General features: G+C 37.1%; 1 protein-coding gene across 1 annotated transcript in view; it reads left to right on the forward strand.

Annotated features, from left to right (window-relative positions):
* SUPT3H (SPT3 homolog, SAGA and STAGA complex component) overlaps positions 1 to 19,886 on the forward strand; it is a 255,548-nt gene that overhangs the window by 123,337 nt on the left and 112,325 nt on the right. The window contains exon 3 of the mRNA XM_083856808.1: positions 3,510 to 3,594. Within this exon, the coding sequence (XP_083712934.1) occupies positions 3,510 to 3,594 (85 nt within the window). The remainder of the gene's footprint in view (positions 1 to 3,509; positions 3,595 to 19,886) is intronic.

Raw genomic sequence — 19,886 nt, forward strand, 5'->3', positions numbered from 1 at the left:
GTGCACTCCCAGCCACCCTGGTTATAGTTCCTTTCTGGTCAGGACAGCTTTTCAGGGCTGTGGAGGACGGGAGGTTGCAGCAGCTCTCTGTCTCTATAGTCTACTCTGCTGGTGGTCTGGCCACCTGGAGAGCTCTGCATCAGGGTGTTTGAACCAAGCCTGTGCTTTGCCTGCCCCAATACCTTTCTCAGGCATTTAAACCCCCCCCCAAAATGTAACAAAAAGTGCTTTATCTATTTCTGTAGCTGCTCATTTTGAAGTTCCTCTAAATGTCAGTCTCTGCACCATGAGCAGCAGTTGGACCTTCGTGTGTGCCAAGTATGAGCATGTGTTTACACATAGTACCATGATACTTCATGTAGGCACTTAGTGGCTTGGACATTTACCCTTTTGAAGAGCCTGGAAACATCATTACAGGAACTTAAATAAATTAGAAATAGAAGCTAAAAGTAAACAATAAAAGCGCTGCAGCAGTCTTCTCTTTCTCCATGCTACTATTTTAATCCTCCTGTGAAAATCTGGGTAAACTGATCCCCCCCTTGTAAAAATGTTTCCTTAAAACAGACAAACCTTTGAAATAGGATCTTCTAAGAAAACTTTGTTATTGTAAGACATGTCTAATGGGTTGATGCTTCTATTACCAAGACTGTCTTCCATAAGGCTTTACTGCTTTGATGCCCTGCTAATGTTGTATTTTGAATATTTCCTTTTCAGTATTTACCTGTGGAGAAACAGCTCTTTTATTTTTTTTTCTTTTTCCAACAGAATTTTTATGTGTTTCATAGGAAGACTTATTAATATGTCCAGTGAATGGAAGGTTCTTTAAAAGACTCTCATGAACCATAAAAGCAAAGCATATGTGAAATGAAATTCATAACTTATATTAAAGCATCAAGTTCAGCTTCACTTCCCAGAATCAAGGGCACAAAAATTGGGGGTCTTTTATTTTAAGTGTTTTCTTTTAGTTCTTAAACTGCTTTGTATTCTGCAACTTGGGAAAATCCGAGCCATCTGACACATAGTTTAGTGTTTATTCTGCTGTGGAGAGGTACAATGCAAAAGTGAAGGAAAAAAATGAAAGAGTTAAAGTCATAATCTACTTGTGCATTTCTAATTATTACCTCTTATAGCAGAAAGACGTAAAAAAAGGCTGTGCTTGGTATATTAAAGAATGTTATCCTAAAAGCATGTTAGAATCAAGAAACATATCAAATGCTATACAAATACAATTAACAAATGTAGAAGCTTTACTTTTATTTTAGTGTCTGAAATTCCTGGATCCATTGCAAAGAAAAAGGAAGCGGCTGTGGGTGGGTGTGGTGGTTTTTACTTTTTGCTGAAACCACCATGCCAGTATCTAGTTTTCTATGTGTGGGAAAGAAGCTGGCAGAAGCTACGTGGGAAAACAGTGAAGGCAAACTGAGATAGAAATAGCTTTGGAAGGTAGAAAGATGGAAGTGAGGGAGGAAGAAAGTAGATGCATCTGGAACTTGATTTTCTATTAAATCAAGAAGTGCAGTTGACTTTAACCTTTCTTCGTGTGTAAGCATCAACTCTGGTCTATCACAGAATCACCGGATGGTTTGGGTTGGAAAGGACATTAAAGATCATCTTGTTCCAAGACCCTACCATGGGCAGGGGCACCTTCCACTATCCCAGGTTTGTTCCAAGCCCCATCCAACCTGGCCTTGGTACACTTCCAGGGATGGGGCAACCACAGTTTTTCTGGGCAGCCTGTGCCAGGGCCTCAGCAGCCTCATGCAGAAGAATTTCCTCTTGATACCTGTTCTAAAGCTATCCTCTTTCAGTTTGAAGCCATTTGCTCTTATCCTGAGTGGTCCATCAAAATGGACCAAAAAATTTAATGTTTGTCTCCTTTTGGATCGATGTGCTGTGTCATGATTGCAACTCCTCTGCCCCTTCTGCCATTTGGGGAGCTTTGAATTACTTGTGTGAGAGATTTCTGAATGCAGCTGAGGAGGACAGCTCAATGTAGAGTCAGCATCTTGCCTCAAAACCAGAGTTTGGTTCTTGCACTTCATTGCGTTTGGAAAAGAAACCCCAAGCCCTTTAATTTGTACATTTAGGGTGATGAGTAAAACCATGATCATGAGGAATGTATGTCCAAGCTGATCATATTGAACACCAGGTGTTTACTGCTGTCTTGCATAGTTGATTCATTTTGTATTTGAAGCCTTAAAAAGGAATAATTACCTTTAAAAATAGCAGAACAGCAGTTAAGAATGACATTATATTATGTCTGTAATAACTCTTCTGTTTGGTTTGATATACCTTGTGTGATTAAAAACAACTATTAATTGTGGTTTTCATTTACTTACAAATCTTACTGCTAAAAAACCCCAAAAAAAACCCTTGAGCTTTATCATGTATGAGCACTTTTTTTGAATCTGTGATAGTTTAAATACTGTTTAATCTTCCAATGTACTATGATAATAAATATTTCTATTTCTGTTTATATATATTTCCTATATCATGTCCATGTATTTTCAGTTTATAAGATATTTAATAGTCTCTGGATTGATTGCTGTGGTGTTGCTGTAGTCCTAAGAAGTGCTTTACATTCTAATCCATGTACATGTGCAGCCCTGCATAATGGAGAAAAAATTGTTTGAGTTGTGCTCATTTTATAAATGTACAACGTGTTTAAAAACACAACTTTGTCTTTAAGATGCTGATAGTCCCAACAAGAGAGACAAATGATAAGGGACAAATGCAGATTGTAATTTCCTCATGCTATGACCAGTATAGTACAGTGGGTTGTGCTCAGATTTTGCCTGAACAGCTCTTGTTGTGCTCTTACACGTATCAGGCTGATATTAATTAATTAACAAATTAATTAGATTTTGAAATGCTGTTTGCAGACCACTGGACATAATTTCATTATTATATAAAGACGAAGAACCTTATTATGGAGATCTTTAGTTGTTTATAGATAAAATATTGTTTTACTATATTGCAAGGTAGACTAATACTTTCATAAGGAAATAATCGATATATTCAATCACCTATAAAGATTTGAGTCTTCCTGTAACTGCACAAGTTTTTGTATTTTAAAAACTCAACTTTAGGAGGAGAGAAAGTGTTTTATTCTCAGAAATGTTTTGAGGAAATACTAAACAGCATAGCAGTTTTTTTTTTATCTAGAATGATGTAAGACTGGTATTTCTTAGAGAAGAAGATATAGCAGAAAAAGAAGTATAAGAAAAGTAAGAAGAGGAAAAAAAAACCCTTGCAAAGCCATTGTCACAATTGGTCATTTTTCACTGCTTGCTGGCCTCACCTTGCCCTTCGTGATATTATATGAACACAATAATCTCTTTATGACCTCCTGCCATTTCTTGTTGCAATGTAGACTTTAGGAGCCTCACATACATTATTATATATAAAAAATATTACTGTTATTCATATTTTATTATTTTTATCTTTCAGGAGACTTCTTTTCTTTTTAACTGATTTCCATAACCTTGCAATAAACCTCTTTGTTTCAGGTTTTCCCTGGGAGATGCTCGCAGGCCACTCCATGAAACTGCAGTTCTGGTGGAAGACATTGTCCACACTCAGCTGATAAATTTGGTAAGGTAACTGGCAAAATACCATGCACTCTAAAACTCCTTCAGTCCACATGATATTTTCATGATCTAATGGCTAATAAGTCCAGGGTTTAGGAACAAATAAAACACAGAAATGGAGGCTGATGCTCTGGCCTCAATGATTTGTAGAACCAGATGTGCAACCCCACCTAACCCAGGGAAGAAAGCTGATGGGATTTTCATTAAAAACTTTCAAGTTGTTAAGAAGAAATGGCTATTCTTCTGAAGACTACCTTGCTGTCTTTTGGGGTTTTTTTTAAGGTTTTTTTGTGTTCTGTTATTTGTGTTAATGCATCATTTGCTTAGGATTTGTCTTAATATTCCTTCTTTTTTATCTTTTTAAAGTTTTTTTAATTTTTTTTATTTCTGTCAAAAATAATGCCAAAATATGGAATATTTTAATATATTGAAAGCCAATGAAAGTATTATATAAATGAGATTGTTTTGAATCACATCTGTCAGAAACAACTCTAAATTTGAACCTCTCTATATTTTATTAAAGTTCAACAGCTCCTCTTAAGAAATAATTCATGGCATTTTACACCATGGCATGAATTTGCCATCTGACAAATGACAATACCTTTGTATAGAAAGGTATAATCTGACATGCCACCTGTAGGTTCATAAAAGCTGTGTTTTTCTTATTATAGCTATTAAAAGACATGTAGATGTGGTGCTGAGGGACAGGGTTTAGTGATGGTCTTGGCACTGCTGGGTTAATGGTTGGACTCGATAATCTCAGAGGTCTTTTCCAACCTTAATGATTCCGTGATTTGAATGAAATTACCAGCATGTGTGGGAATGGACATTATACAGAACTAATGTATATAGGTTATAGTAATACATATTATAGCTAATATTTACATCTGATGAGTCCTTGGATCAGCTAGAGCTTTGAGCTGCAAGTTCCTACACCTCTTCTTTGTAACAATAAGCCCTTTTAGCAATGACAAGGCTTTTTCAGTTTCAAGGTAGGTTCTGATAATACATTAACTAGAACTAAAAACTTCTGTAAAATGTTGAAATTCAGAATGGGATACAGCACATATTATAAATATTTCTGTGTGTATAAAATACGTATTTTATATATATTTCTACATATTCATGCATGTAAGACATTTATATATTTTTTAATAGAAATACACTAAAATTAGACTTCCCCATGCCCACTGTTTGCCTGCAACAGGTGTTTTCCTTCAGCTTTACACCTAATCCAGCAGCCATTCAGTAGTTTCCTGCATCTCAGCAAATGCCTTGGCATCCCCTCCAGCTGCAGGCAGTTTCTTTCTGCTCATACCTCTGCAGCCCAACAGTGTATCCCTGTCTCCACAGTCTCCTGGCGTCTTTGTGGATTCTTTCCTTATTACACTCCTCTTGGGCTGTCCTGAACGTGCCCCGTGGCTCCTTGGAGGGGACAACGTCTCTCCCCTCTCTGCAGGTTTCTCGCTGGTTAAACACTCTGCCCTGGGCATATATTTGTAGTTCTTATTCCAGCTTTAGCTCTGACAAAGTAACATTTTCCCTTTGTTAATGACCCCTGTAATTTATGCAAACCGATGGCTGTGGCTTCGCTCTTCCCTCAGCAGTAACGTACTGGAGTCTGGGCTGTTCTGTCCCACCGAGGCTGAGCTGAGCTGGGCTTTACCAAACCCTGGAGCTGAGAAAGTGCAACCTGTGGCCATGTGGTCTTTGCACTTTAATCAAAGCCGGGAACTTACTCAGGGGCTGGACGTGACCCAGGGTTAACCCTGCGTGGGGTGCAGGAGCTTGTAGGATTTCCTGACAGAAGGAAGAATGGGAATGGAGCGGCAGATAAACAGCTTTTCTAACCTTTCCCCTCCCAGCCCAAGACAGCACTTTATTTCTGAGGAAGTGAAAGTATCTTTAATAGCTTATTGCTTTGACCTTTGACATTCACATGCCGGAACTCTTAAATCAGTAGCGTTTTACATGCCCCGGGCTTCTGATAGGGAATTTTGCGCATTTTTCATCCTCAGCTGCACATCCTTATTGAGCTGTTCTGTGCAGTTATACAGTTTTCACTTTACATGTAGGTATTTTTACTGGTATTTACCCAGTACTAGAAAAATGCTATTTTTATAAATGAAGCTGACTGCAGAAGTGAATTTATTGCTTACCACCTGGATTTTGTCATGTTGCTTATGTTAATGGACTATGCAGTTCTCACTATGTAATTTAATGATTTCTAATTTAATTCATGTCCATTTTTCCATCCATAATACAGGTATAATGCTAAACTATAGAAACTACTTTTTTACCTGCAATAAAGCAAGCACGTTGCACACATCTTTCATAGTAAGCATTTGTAAGAACAGCTTGTTCTTGTTGATTAAGTCCAGGTTTGAGCCTCTGCATTAAAAAATAAGTTTCCAGCTTGATTACCTTAGGTTGGTTGACTTTTGATATCTCACAGCTTTATAGTTCCAGCTTCCTATTTTCAGAGTTGATTTGAACTCTATTAAATCAAGGTCTGGTTTGGGCAAATTTATACAGTCACTGCTTCAAACCACTGTGCACTTCATGAAGTCTGGCTGCTGTAGCAGATGAGTGCACTAACAAGGCAAATTCCTGGAAAGCAGATTTTTAAGAGTCTACATCACACTTTATGATCAGTTTTTGTGTGTATTTTGAATAAAATGCACACTGCTTTACATAAAGAGAAATTCTACTAAAAGTATATACCAATGTATAGGAGGAAATGAGCATCTCCAGAAGAAGATTCATTTCATCCTAAAATTACTTTCTGAGTTAAATGTACTTGTATCTCTCAAGGAATTTATATTCTTAGCTGACTAAGAAATGAATCCTTTGACAGCTGCCTTGGGTTTGAATATCTAGGAAGATAGGCATAAAAGGTGAGAGATAAATTCCATCTTATTTGTGTCATGAATTTGAATTTTTTATGCTTATATTGTAAGTATTATACCTTTTGGATTTTTGTATATCAAGCAACAGAAAATCATAAAGCCCCTACATTAGAAAGTTCTGTATTTTTTTTTGTCAAGCATAATGTATTTGATAGGCACAATGAGTTTAAGTTTTAATTTGAAATCAAGTTTCACTGTTGATTGATAGTATTTGGTAACAGATTTAAATGTTCCTTTATAGGTAAATGTTTAAGGAATTTATAGATGCCTTCATGTTACCATAAAACTGTGTTTCTTCATGTGAACTAAGACTAGAGGTTCCAATCAAAGCTGTATTTTCTTTATGGTTAGGCACAAGTAGTACAAGGAAAGTTGTGCCTACAAAAACAGTTCAACAGGGAATGCAAAAAGGTGTTAATCAGAAGGGGACAAGCCCTTTCAATTACTGACCATTTGAAGTGGAATGAGGCCTCTTTTATTTCATTCTTCCATCATATCCGATACAATCTGCATGTGCACTTAAGAAGGTTTTAAAGCATCATCTTCTATAATAACCTCTTCTTATCTATTCAGACCTTTAGAAAGGGAACTTGAAGATCCTCTTTTAGGACAAATGTTATATCATTCAGCACTTTATGTAAAAAAAAAAAAAAAAAAAAAAAAAAGGGCTGTAACTAAGAGGAATGGAATAGGAATTTTTGCTCATCATTAAACTATAGTTGAGCAGTTTGCCATCAAAATAGCCTAAATCTTGTACATATACAGATGTAAAACAATTTGGAAATGGTTTTATATAATATTTAAAAAGAGGAAAAGTCCCTCTTCACCTTCACCAATTCTCTTCAAAATTTTTATCATTCTGGGCTGGTTCATAAGAAAATGTAGTATTATTAAACTAATATTAAAAGCAAAATATTATTAGTATCTTCACTTGACAGGGCCATAGCTCCTTGTTCATGCTTCAAATGTCTTGTTCAAATGCAAATAGACTATAAGATCATGATGCACTAATTAAATCAGAAGAGCTGGTAAGGAGTTACTTTCCTTATGCTGGCAATGTATCAGCTGGTGTTTGTTATCAGAATGAAATACCAGGAGTTTATTCTCTAGGCACACTGGGTATGGCAGGGGTAGTTCAAGCACCTGTTTTCACAGAGTTTGGTTATTCAGTGTAGCACTAGATGTGAAGTTCAGTCCTTTACATTTTGTTTCAGAGATATCAAATGGCTTTTGGGAAGAGATTAGGTTTGTTTCTACAATGTTGAAGATATTTTAGCAGTAAGACAGAGTTCAACAAATGAGTAGGTAAATTACACATCTGCACACCAAAAAATACAGGTAAGGAACCTTATCTGTTCACAAAAGAGTGGCCACTCAGAGGGAAGGCCAAAGCACATCACAACAGCCTTGGACTGCATCCTTTAAATGTTTTATCTTTGTAATGTGTGATAAGTCCTTATGGAGACAGTCATGAATGGTAGAATTCATGTTAATAGAATTGTGGTTTGCTCCCTGTCAGCCAATATGTGTCTGCTGGAAGATGGACTCTGATCTCTCCAACTGATGTCAAATGATTGAAGTCAGACCCACTTGGTTGCCTTTTTTTAGAATTCAATAGTGTCAACTTAAAGGAACTTCAGTTGCCCAGTATCATAGTGTACATGATATCTGTTGGAATTTCTTTCATCATTTACTTTTATCTTCCTGTGCTATTTAATTTCATACAACTTGTGCTGCTACCTAATGCTATTAATATTCAACTCTTGCTTCCTGTGTAGGAGCATGATTTGGGTCCTGAGTTACATATATGCATAAATGAACACTTTTAAGTGTACACATGGATAATTATTTTTGTTGCATTTAATTCAGAATCAGTCCTTTGGTCTCAACCAAAACACAAAGCACAGGTCAGCAGGTGAATAGTCTATACTGGTATATGTAGATTATATTAAATTGCAGAGTAATTCATAGGTAGAAAACTTAGAGTGAGATGCAGAGATTGAGCAGTGCTTGAGTCCTGAGTAGATCTGTGGTAAATCCATCCTGTGGAATAAATTGCTTTTTATAGTGGGTTTAGTAAAGATTGGGTAGTCACTTGCCACCGTTTTCTATGGTGGAATAGAAAAGGAATGGTGAAGATACAGAGACAACCATAAGGATAAGTTTACTGATACAAAATGCAAAGTTATTTATCATAAGCGGCATGAATTTTATGTTTTCAAAGGGCCCTATATTTTCTGGATCAATATGGTGTACTTTCTTCTCTTCCCAGACGTATTCCTGCAGCTGTTATTCTTTTTATTGCAGTTTAAAACAGAAGAAGGAGAAGGGAAAACTCAACCTTCGCTTGCCCTTCTAGAGAAAAAGACTATGACAATAGGAGAGGCGAGTAGGAAAAATGAGGATTTAAACAGAAGCAAGAATAAAGCTTTCTTGGTCCCTTACAGATTTTTTTTTTCCTTGTAGAGCTTCTTGGGTTTTTAAAATCAAATTACAGTTGTTACTTGTTCACAAACTGGATCAGTCACTTTAATGTGTGTAACCTCACAAGCTCCATGTTTGTTTACTATCTTTTTGAACTGTTCGACTTGTAACCTTTATATGCATAATTGTAACATTTCTGACATTCCTTTTAAAGAGGAAAGAATTGAAAGCAGCTCCTTCATGAGCAGGAATTGCCCACAGATAAAAACCGACAGTGTGAAGCAATGTTCCCTCTTGATCCCAAAGTTACATGCAACTGTCACTTATGCCACCCCAGCAACAGGAAAAGTCCTTGTTTTATGAGTCTGTTTTAAAACAGTTATAACGTTTCCTGTGCAGGACATTAATTAAAGGGGTTATCAAAATAAGACAAACTAATATAATTTGTGATTGTACAAAATAAAGGAAGTCGAGGGTACCATAGGGACCTAATGAATCACAGGATGGAAACAATCTTCTGGCTAACTAAACATTCAGACTTCGTACAAAGTCACAGGGTGGATGTACAGCCCAGCAAGCCGGAACATGCTGTGTGTTTACATGGATGGGATAAAGGGAGTTCACAAAAACCATCTGGGAGAAATCCTTCCCTTATTCATTCTATTCCTAATGTAGAGTCTAATAAACAACATGCATACATTTGCAGCAAACACATGGCACACCTGCCCTGGAAGAAATCAAACTGTAAAATAAGTCTGTAGCATAAAAATTTCCCTGGGTACCAGCACTGTGAGATTGTCTGCATTTCCCATGTGGGATGGGAAAGAAGAGATGGAGCTTTATATCTAGCAAGTGGTTAATTGTTCCCTGTGCATTTGCAGCATTTAAGTGTGATCAGTATTTAGATTTATATGATAGATTTATATGGCAATTTATATGAAAAGGCATGTCCTTAGTGTTCTACTTTAAACATTATCTGCCCCTTGTTCACTATATTCAGGTCTATTTATTTTCAGACACAGAATTTACTTCAGGAGATGATTCAGGAGTCCCAGTTAGGGATTCTGCTCCCTCTCTGTGCTTTCTCTTGAGACTGAGGATTTAGTGACCTGGTCAGATTTTTTTTTTTTTTTTTTTTTTTTTTTTTTTTTTTTTTTTTTTTTTTTCATGGATCTCTGTGCAGGGTTGATGTTATTACACACAGCTGCTGCGTTTTTGCCTGGTCATGCAGAGATGCTGCTCAACATCCAGTAGTGATGAACTTCACTGACCTTACAAATGGAAAGAGACTAAAAGATACTGTTGTTAAAACCCTAAATTACCAAACAGAAGGAGATGAATAATTATACCTACAAAGTTTTACCAGCATGTTCAGTAGTAAAGAAAAAGATCCAGAGCATTGACTAGATTAAATGGAAAAGAAAAAGTCATCAGTGCTTAAAGGTTGGGTTGTAACACATAAAATACAAAGACTGAAGGTAGTGCAGGCAGCAATAATCTCAGTATTTCCTGGTTTTCTGTATCAGACTGGGCCTTTAATAACAACGTCATGGATTTATGTGTACTGTGAATGTATAATGTATAATATATGTCTCTATATGTATATGGTTGTTTTTTCCACCCTTCACACATCAAATTCCTGTTTAGGCTGTTGAGCTGGAGAAATGAAGTAGGTATGAAATTCCACTCATGGGGGCTTTGGAATCTGTGGCATTCTTAAATATATACTCAATTTCTTGGCTTCTGGGGCTCTTAAGAAACATTTGATAAGCTGAACCCCAGCCCATGTTTCCCAAAACACAGATACATCCTTTATTTAATTTTTATGTAAAATTTTAGGAGAATAGTAGAGATTAACAGCTGTTGAGGCCTTGGATGAGCTGAGATGAGCATGGGCTGTGTACAGATGGTGTGTTCAGGGTCTTTGCCTACTTCTATTGATGTCACTTAATAACAAATCAAAAAGTCAAGAAATTGAAGAGTATTAATTAGATTTGTATTGCTCAATATGAATAACTTGTAAATCAATATTCTCATTATGATTTTGAGACTCATAATTACATTCCAACTCCAGAAGCCAAAGAGAAAGTTGATGTTCAGGGTTTTATTCTTTCTTTAACTTCTTTCTATGGTATAAATAGAATATTATATGAAAATATGTGTAAGGTCTGTCCTGCACACAAAGACCCATCTTGCCTGGTATTCTAATTCTGACAGAAATTAATGCATTAAATGAAAAGAATCAGAAGTTTATCTATGGTAAAACATGAAAGCAAACAAACATGACAAACATGTTTTTCTAAACCCGAGGTAATGATGCCAGATCATCTTTACTGTCATGAGAGATAAATGGGCACTTAAGGATGTTATTCTTCATGCCCTAACATAGTTATTTAAAATTCTGGCCATGCATTTAAAATCTGGGCTTCTTAAGTGAAGTGAGAGACACCTCACCTCTGTGGCTTCAGGCACTTGCTGTATTTTTGTTATAGATATTTAGTCTTTCATTGATTCTGAGAAAGGAAAAAAAAAAAGGCTACCTGTAAACTTTAAGTTGCGAAAGACACAAACTGATTTATAGATATCTGTGATGGGAAAAGAGTAGTGTAAAACTCTGCATGGTCTTTAAGTGTAACTCATAAACCTTAAAGGTCATCTCAGAATGGTTAACAGAGCAAATTAATTGTAATTTTTAGATCACCTTATCTGATTTCAAGCAAACCTGATAGTTTCAGGATCACTTTTTTTTTTTTAGGAAGACTGGCTTGTTAACAGTGTTACGGAGTTACAAGGAAATGTGGTCACAGCTGCTTCTGGTTTCTTAGCTAATCCACCTGATTGGAAACAACAGGTTTTTGATATTTTTCCATTTCTTACACTGACACCTAGTGTTCAGAGGTCCTGAGTTTCTAATACTGCACTTGGTTATTAATAGACAGCTGTTGATACTGAAGTTCTCCACCTTTGTCAACATGTTCCAGTTCTGTTCTTCTGCAAAAGGAAACAGTAGCTGAAGGCAAAGGTGTTACCATCATTCAAAACAATTTTATTTTGGAAATACAAATAGTGAACAACTACTGCAAAACTTGGCAGAGGCTATTTTACTTCTTGAAGCACTGCAAAATCTGTTTTCTTAAAATTTAAGTGCTTTAGTTTTGGCAAATGCAACCCTTTTGTGTCTGTAAGTGTTACTGGCCAAGAAAAACAGCGATAAAAGCAGAAACCCTTAGATCAGTATTTATTTAATTGTGGGAGATGTCGATGCTTTTTATTTCTGTGTTCTTTTATCTTCAAGCCACGAGTTCTACCTGATAGGAGTGTTGATGGCTGCACAGTCCTTGAGTAGACAGAAAATAACTTACACACAAAAACTTGCACAGTCTTTTATCTCAGACTTGCAAATAAACGGAGCAAAGCAAGTATGGGCTGTAACCCGTCTTGACAAAGATGACAACTGAGAGTGAAATTAACTCTCTGCTTTACCTGTGATTTTGCTATATGTTAGTAGAACTTTCCATTATTTAAGATAATATATTAGGAATTTTGTATGACTGTATCCAAAAGTGATTTTCATGGGTTCCATAGAAAAATGAAAGCTATTCAGGCACAGAAAATGTATATTAAACTTCACTTTAATTTGAGGATTTTTCCCTTTTTGGTTTTAAGACTTTTCTGGTAAATGCACCAAAAAACTACCTTTTCAGTGAGTGCCTCACCAGTCTCACAATAAAGAGCATATTTCCAGTACCTAATCCAAACCTACCTTCTGTCCATTTAAAGCCATTCCCTCATGTCCTGTCACTACATGCCCAGACTGCCCATTTTGTTATATCTTGGGTAAAGGCATTGTTCCCTCTGTGTGTGCCCATGGCATATGAAGTACTTCAGTACATTGTTGATTATCAATAGTTGATATTCCTGTGAATCAGAGTGTGCTTATTGGAGAAATAGTCAATGACAATAGAGAGAAATGTTGCATTAAAATGTGAGGGTGGTGAGGCCCTGGCACAGGCTGCCCAGAGAAGCTGTGGCTGCCCCATCCCTGGAAGTGTCTTAGACCAGATTGGATGGGGCTTAGAGCAGTCTGGTCTTGTGGAAAGTGTCCCTGCCCATGGCAAGAGGTTGGAACAGGGGGATCTTTAAGGCCCCTTCCAACCCAAACCAGTTATTGTTTCTGTGACTTTTCAGGGTGAGGTGAATTTGGACCCAGAAAGGTGTTTTTTGTCTAGTGACTATAAATTAGGCCTTGGGTGAGCAGCTCAGATGTAGATTTCTATGTTTAGTCAGAACTCCCAACTGAGAGAGAACTCCCCCAAGGCAGAAGTCTTAAAGCAATGCTGGAGGAAAGGAGGTAAGCAGGAATTTCTCTGATGGCAAAAGGAGATGTTAACAGTGTTAAAAGCAGAAGAAAAGTCAGAGAAAATAAAGGCATACTGTAGGCTCAGGTTTCTGGCTAGGAGGAGGCACATAGTGTCCCAAAAATGAACAGTTTTAAGGGATAGGATTTATGAAAAGTCACATTGGAGCTGATCCAAGACAGAGTTAGAAGAGGGGAAGTGCATTAGCTGAAAACTTCATGGTCTATGTTTTTTAATAAATGAAGAGAAAGCATCAGATTGGAGAAGATTTGGAGAGACGGGCTGGATTGAGATACCGTTTCTTTAAAAGACTGGACATCTTCCTAGACTGAGGACATCTGTACACAGTGAGGGAAAGTACCAGAGAGCAAAGAAAAATTGAAAACTAAGTGGGCAGGATATGATGCAGCTACTGAGCTGGGTCAGAGTTGGGAAAAAGGCCAAAGATTTATGACAAGAGAAGGTGTTCAGGACAAAAATTTAAGAGCTGCTCTGTGGGAATACTTATTTTCCCTTTTGTAGCAGAAGAATTGTGGAGCTTAAAGTGGAACCCAGGTTGTGAATAAGGAATGCACAGCCTGAGATTCAGCAAAGAGTTGTTTAAAGAAGTGGGATAAAGGAAGATGAAAACAACCTTGTAGTGGAAAGAGTTTGGAAGAGCTTCCCATGGCTCTTTCTCAAAATGTTCAGTAGCCAGAGAATGGGAATAATTGAAATAAGAGGCAGAGGGGTTTGAAAGAGAAACTGTGGCTGGTGCATTGGAGCCTGCAGAAGGTCTGGTCTGGAGAATGAGCTTGGGAAGTAGCTTTACAGGACATTAAGTGCTGATGACAGAGAAGTCATCAAGAGGTAGTAAATGGAATAAGAGTCAGCAGATGTGTTACCTCCAAATTGAATCTTGGATGAGGCCAGAGAAACTAAGTGGATAATGATGTAACAGGTGGACTGTGGCTGCTGATGTTTGTATGAAGGACAGCACAAGATGAGGAAGATAGGGAAGAGACAGATTCTACATTTTAGGAAAGAATTCATGGTAACAGGAAAGTCTTGTGACAAATGCTTCTTCTGTGGACAGTATCATACACATGGAGCTGTGAATGCTGGCATCTCTGCACGATCACTACAAGCAAGCATATACCTTATATATAGATCAATAATGAGCACTTGTGTAGTGACACACAGCCTGATGCTGATATATCAACTTCAACATACTCAGCAGATACTGTTACTATCAACCATTCTCATTGTATTCAGCAACTACATTTTTTATCAGCTCTAATTCTTGAGTGTGTTTTTACACTGTTAGCCATTTTTGTCTTATGCTGTGCCATCATCATTCCAAATTTGGGAAAAAAAAATTGGTCAATTTACTGATGAGAAATGAAAGTACAAAGAAGACAAAGTGGATTTTCCCCAAGTCATGAAACAAATTAGTGACAGAACTGAAAAAAGTCGACTGGTTGTAGCATGAGGGAAGCTGTGCAAAGCTGCTTTATACTGACGGTCTGTGTCTCAGCCAATTGGATTTTTATTTGACAGTCCAAAGGTGTAATAACTTTTATTGTAAGAGGAAGAAAAATACATCAAGGCTAATATATAATGGAGGACCTACTAGGGATATGCATAAATACATATCCTGTTCCTTGTGTATACAAGCTTAATTGTGTCTCTTTTAATTTTCCTGTTTGATTCAACAGGGTTGTCAGGTAATCGTCCTATTGAAAGTACAGAGGAGGATAAAATTTCAAATACCTTTGTTAATCTCTTTTGGCTGTTAAAAGAAAAGATTTATTGGTATCAAATTTTATTGCATTCTTAGAATTTAGGGATTGATTGGCTGCTAGTTTAGCTTACTTGTCTCTTCCAGTTAGAAACCCAAACACAACAGAAGAAAGACATTGCATTGAAGCTGACGTGCAACAAGTGAGTGAAAGTTCACTTGGCTTTTTCTCTCAGCACCAGGTGCAAAAGTTGGCTAAAAGTGCTGTGGCAGGCAGTTATTTGAAAGCAGTTTCTGGTTTAGTGTTTTATCAAGCCCAGGAGTGAAATATTCTGCAACTACTGCAGTTTCACAAAGCTGCTTTTTAAGGTAGAACTCTGAATTGTTTCATTAATTAAAATAGCCCAGTACAAACATTAATCACACAATAACCATTAATGGGAGGAGTTTGGGGATTTATGGAGGGCTATGGATGATATTTTAAAAGTGTGGATCTTTGTTTAATACACAAAATGCTTGCAGTCTCTAACTATACCAGAGGTTCTTGAAATCTTAAGGAGTATTTATAGCTTTCTGGATTGCCTCTTATGCTGGAATGAGGTGTATTCATTTCTGGTGTAAAACAATTTAACAGTGTCCCAGTTAGTGACTTTGCTAAATAGGGTAGTTTTTTCTTGAATAGCTGCCCCATTGACACCTTATATATGCTTTAAAATACCAGTTCTCTAAACTGCAGCTTTCTCAGAGTTGAAGGTGGAGGCTCAACGATGACATAAGCTCCAGAAGTGTAAAATTCAAGTGGTTTGCATGTGGGATTGCCAAATAGCACAGGTTTGGTTTGTTTTCATTTTATTACACCAATTCTCCTCCCCAGATGTCTTGGATTTCTGTGGTACCTCCCTTGCTTTAGATTCTTGCTCCTTGTAACTAACCATTTTTATTAGTCATCCCACTAATACCCAGAGTTTTTACTCAGCACCTGTTTTCTTCAAAGCCCTTTGCAATTATAACTGGTTAATCCTCACTTTGGTTCTGAATTTCACTCTTATTCCTGTTCACAGGTGAAAATTGAGCTCAATGACATCCCTAAAATTGTGTAATGGCTCTGACACCTGTGTTAGGACTTTGCCTGTTCCATGTCCCCACTACCCAGGCTGATCCTTGTCCTCTCCAAACACTGAGTTTGTGGCTTGCCAGTTATAAATTGAGCATTTCCTTTTGGTTAATGATGCATTTTTTACCCTGATTGCTCTGGAATTTCCATCCTGAATTATGTGGAAGAACTATGCTGGAAGGAGCCTCAAGAGGTCATCTGAGCCATATCTCTGGTCTCAAACTAATTTTGGCCTTTGTTCAGGAAAGGTCTTAAATATATACATATAAATGAATGTGTATACATATGTATGTATACAATTATTTATTAAATTAAGCCCCATTTCTGGAAGAATTTTGGGTAACTGCCTAATCAAAATTTGGTGTAAACTACCAGAAGTTGCTTTAAAATACTTGCACAGAATATCATGATTGATAGTGCTGTGGGAGGTAAAACAAAGAGATAGACACTGGGAAGGACAATTATTGTTAAATCTATTGCTGTGCCTTCTGAAAGTATTGCTTCCTTTGGTTTTATTTTCCTTTTTTCCTTTCTTCTATTTTTTTCCTATTTTTTATGGACCTGTAGCAAGAAATCCATTCACTACTCACGTAAGGTGGTGATTTTGCTGCTATAATAAACCCTCGGCTAGTTTGACTATTCTTGGCCTGTCCATCTGAGAGCTACGACTTTATGGAAACAGAATGAAATAAAGTGTTCTCTAATATGTCACAAATCATAGTTAAAACTGGAAATCCAGTCTGACACTGTGGTCTTGATTTGTATGGTTTGCCTACCCCTTTTTGTTTCTGCAAGGCAGTGTATGTATTTGAAGGCTGGAGCTCCAGCCAGGATTTTCAGTCTTAACTGTGAATTTCCTTCCTTTAACAGGTTTAAAGCAAGCCTTTCAGATTGCTCCAGTATAGCTTTTAGGACTTGAATTTCCTTTGTGTTCATTTTGGGCCCTTTCCAGTATTTATCCATACATTTGAAACTCCTTCAAATCTGTGAGTATGGGAGCAGTTACAATAGGAGGTGATGGCATTTCTATTATATTCCTGTTAGACTTGATTCAAATGCTGCCTGATTTTCAGCTTAAGTACTGCAAGCCTAAAATTCAGACTCTTGCTCAAGCTTTGCAGGGTTCCTGTCCAGCTCAGAGGTCTCTGTAATTTCTAAGTCTGGCTGGAAAATAAAAATTCCATTTCCTGAAAAATTTAGAGGTTTTGACATTTGCTTTATTTTTTCATCAGAACAAAACAAAAAACTTATTTTTTAAAACTGTAAAAATCTACTGAGATGAAGAGGAATCTCATCTAGCTGGTAGTCCTGTGTATAGGAGAACAGCCCTGAAGAGGAGAAACAAATATTCAAGTTTCTACTTGCTTTGAAGAATGTAAAGTTGAACCTGAGTGTCCCATATGCTGAGTGAGTGCCATCAAATAAGACCATTGAATACATATTTTGATGTTATTTTTTTTCTATATGATCATTGAAATATTGCTTAGTACTTACATGCAAAACTGTTTATTATCAGGGTTTGATTTTCCCAGTAGAAAGAAAATACCTAATTTTGAGGTTCTGTCCAGCACTCATGATTAAAGTATTAATATATTTCACATGTGCGTTTAATCCAAAATAATCCTTAAAAGTGATTATTTGTAGTTAAAAATTCAAATTATTTTTTATAAATCTATTGCTTCAGCTATAGCTGCAGGGTCTCATAAAAGCTTAACTGCTTTGTGTTTATTAATTTTTAATGGTAATTAATTCATATTAGTGGTGAACTTCATTATTTACAAAAAGTGATTTTAAATGTTTTGCAGGTTTAGCTCTGTTACAGTATTATACTACACCACCAAGCATAGCCAAGTGAACAAATATAACATTAGATATATCGATCTATAGTATGGTTTAGTGATGGAATTTTTTTCCAGAGATCCCTTCTAACTCAAACCATTTTCTAATTCTGTGAATTTAATTCTGAAGGAAAAAAAAGTGTTCTTTGTTAAAAAAAAACCCAACAAATTTTCAAGTCAGTGGACTTGTTGTATTAATGCTACACATTTACGTCTTTTGTCACAATTCTCTACTATATTGTTTCATAGAGTCCTAGAACATCCTGAGTTGGAAGGGATCCACCAGGGTCATGAAGGTTCAACTCCTGGTGGATTGATGACATCCATTAAAAAAATTATGATAATCTTCCCTGTCAGAATAAAGTCAGTATTGTTAACTTTATTCTCTCCTGTTCATTCCTATGAAGAGAAGGCACTTCATTTAATTTCGCAAAAAATACTGTCTTCTTCCAAGTTCAAATGCAGTTGCTAAACTTCCCATCTATTTTGATACCTGAAAAAATGCCCATACCAGTTGAATTTTTGAGACTTTTACTGCCCACATTGCATGTTTTGTTTGTGTTTGTCATTTGCTGTCTCTCAGTCTGGACTCTCAGCCTGGTGTGACAATGTCCTTTTTTTTTGTGACTGTATGGTGGCAAACACTGCAGTTCCATGACTCACCAGTGTCAGTAGCATATTGCTGTATGCTAGAAATAACAAAAAAAAAAGAGGAATAAATATTAGCAAAAGTGATTAAGTGAAGTTAGCAATAATTAAGTGAAAAAGGAGACTGACTGTATAATTTAATGTCTATGAGGATACCAGAATTTCAAGTTAAGGACCTCAAATGACGCCAGGCCCTTGTTGGGATGTTTTGGTATAACTATGGTCTAGTATAACTAAGCTGTCAAAGCTACTTCAGACTCTGTCTTGCAGGACTGTGTGTGTTTGAATCAGTAGTTCACGGTCATGGAAGTGAAAGGTTTCCACCTCACCATTATCCATTTGGTGTGTATAATATGTGTTCTTGCAGTCATGAAAATGTAGAAACACCTGTCTTGGGGAGCAGGATTGAGATATTCTTTGCTCATAGATTTAATTAGTTACTTTGCTCTTGCCCACAGCTACAGGTCCTGCAGCCCTTTTTACCCCATCCACACAGGAGATGGATGAGAGTTATGTCTGACTGGATTTCCGTCTCAAGTCGTTCTTCATGACATAATTTTGGGGGTGTTTCTTGGAGGTGGTGGGGGTTTTTATGAGCCGTTAGGCCCTCCAGCAGTTAATTTAACAAAGACTTAATGTTCTACAGAAGTCATAGCTCTGGTGGATTTCTGGAGGATGGTTAAGGCAGAGTTTACATTTCATATTCTGAGGGAAGTGTAGTGCCGTTCCGCCGCCGTATGCTGTGCGTTTCATTAGTGCTGGAGACAGCAGGAGGCTATTTTGTGGAAATGTTTCTGTCACTGTCAGTAGAAACATGCCCGTCTGGTTGAAATATAGCCTGTGTCTTGCCAGTTCCCTGCTTCTAAGCAATTGCAGTAGGAGGATGTTAATCTTAACCTGTCACAAGCCATTTAAAATCCAAATTTTTATTAAACTTTCAAGTGCTTCAGTAATACAAGTTTGGGAGACAGGGCTGCGTTCATACGCAAGAGTTGCTGCCCTTCTCAGAGGCAGGAAACACTTTAATTAGTGTTTATTAGTGCTTAGTAGTTAGATGTGCTGGAACTCCCAGCCAGGCTCTGCCAAGGGATGTGATCCCACTAAAGTATGCAGGAGTCAGCTCAGGAGCACTGGATTTTGGAGCTCATGTCTGTTTTGCTGACTGTAGACCAGGAATTTCATGCATTCAAGGAAAGGATCTATAGCATATTTGTTGTAGATATCCACATCTTTCTGCAGCCACCCTGAACACAGCTGCTGTTACAGTGGTGCCAGGATCATTTCT

This window comes from Zosterops lateralis (assembly GCF_965231275.1).
Source record: "Zosterops lateralis genome assembly, chromosome: 3".
Lineage (NCBI taxonomy): Eukaryota > Metazoa > Chordata > Aves > Passeriformes > Zosteropidae > Zosterops > Zosterops lateralis.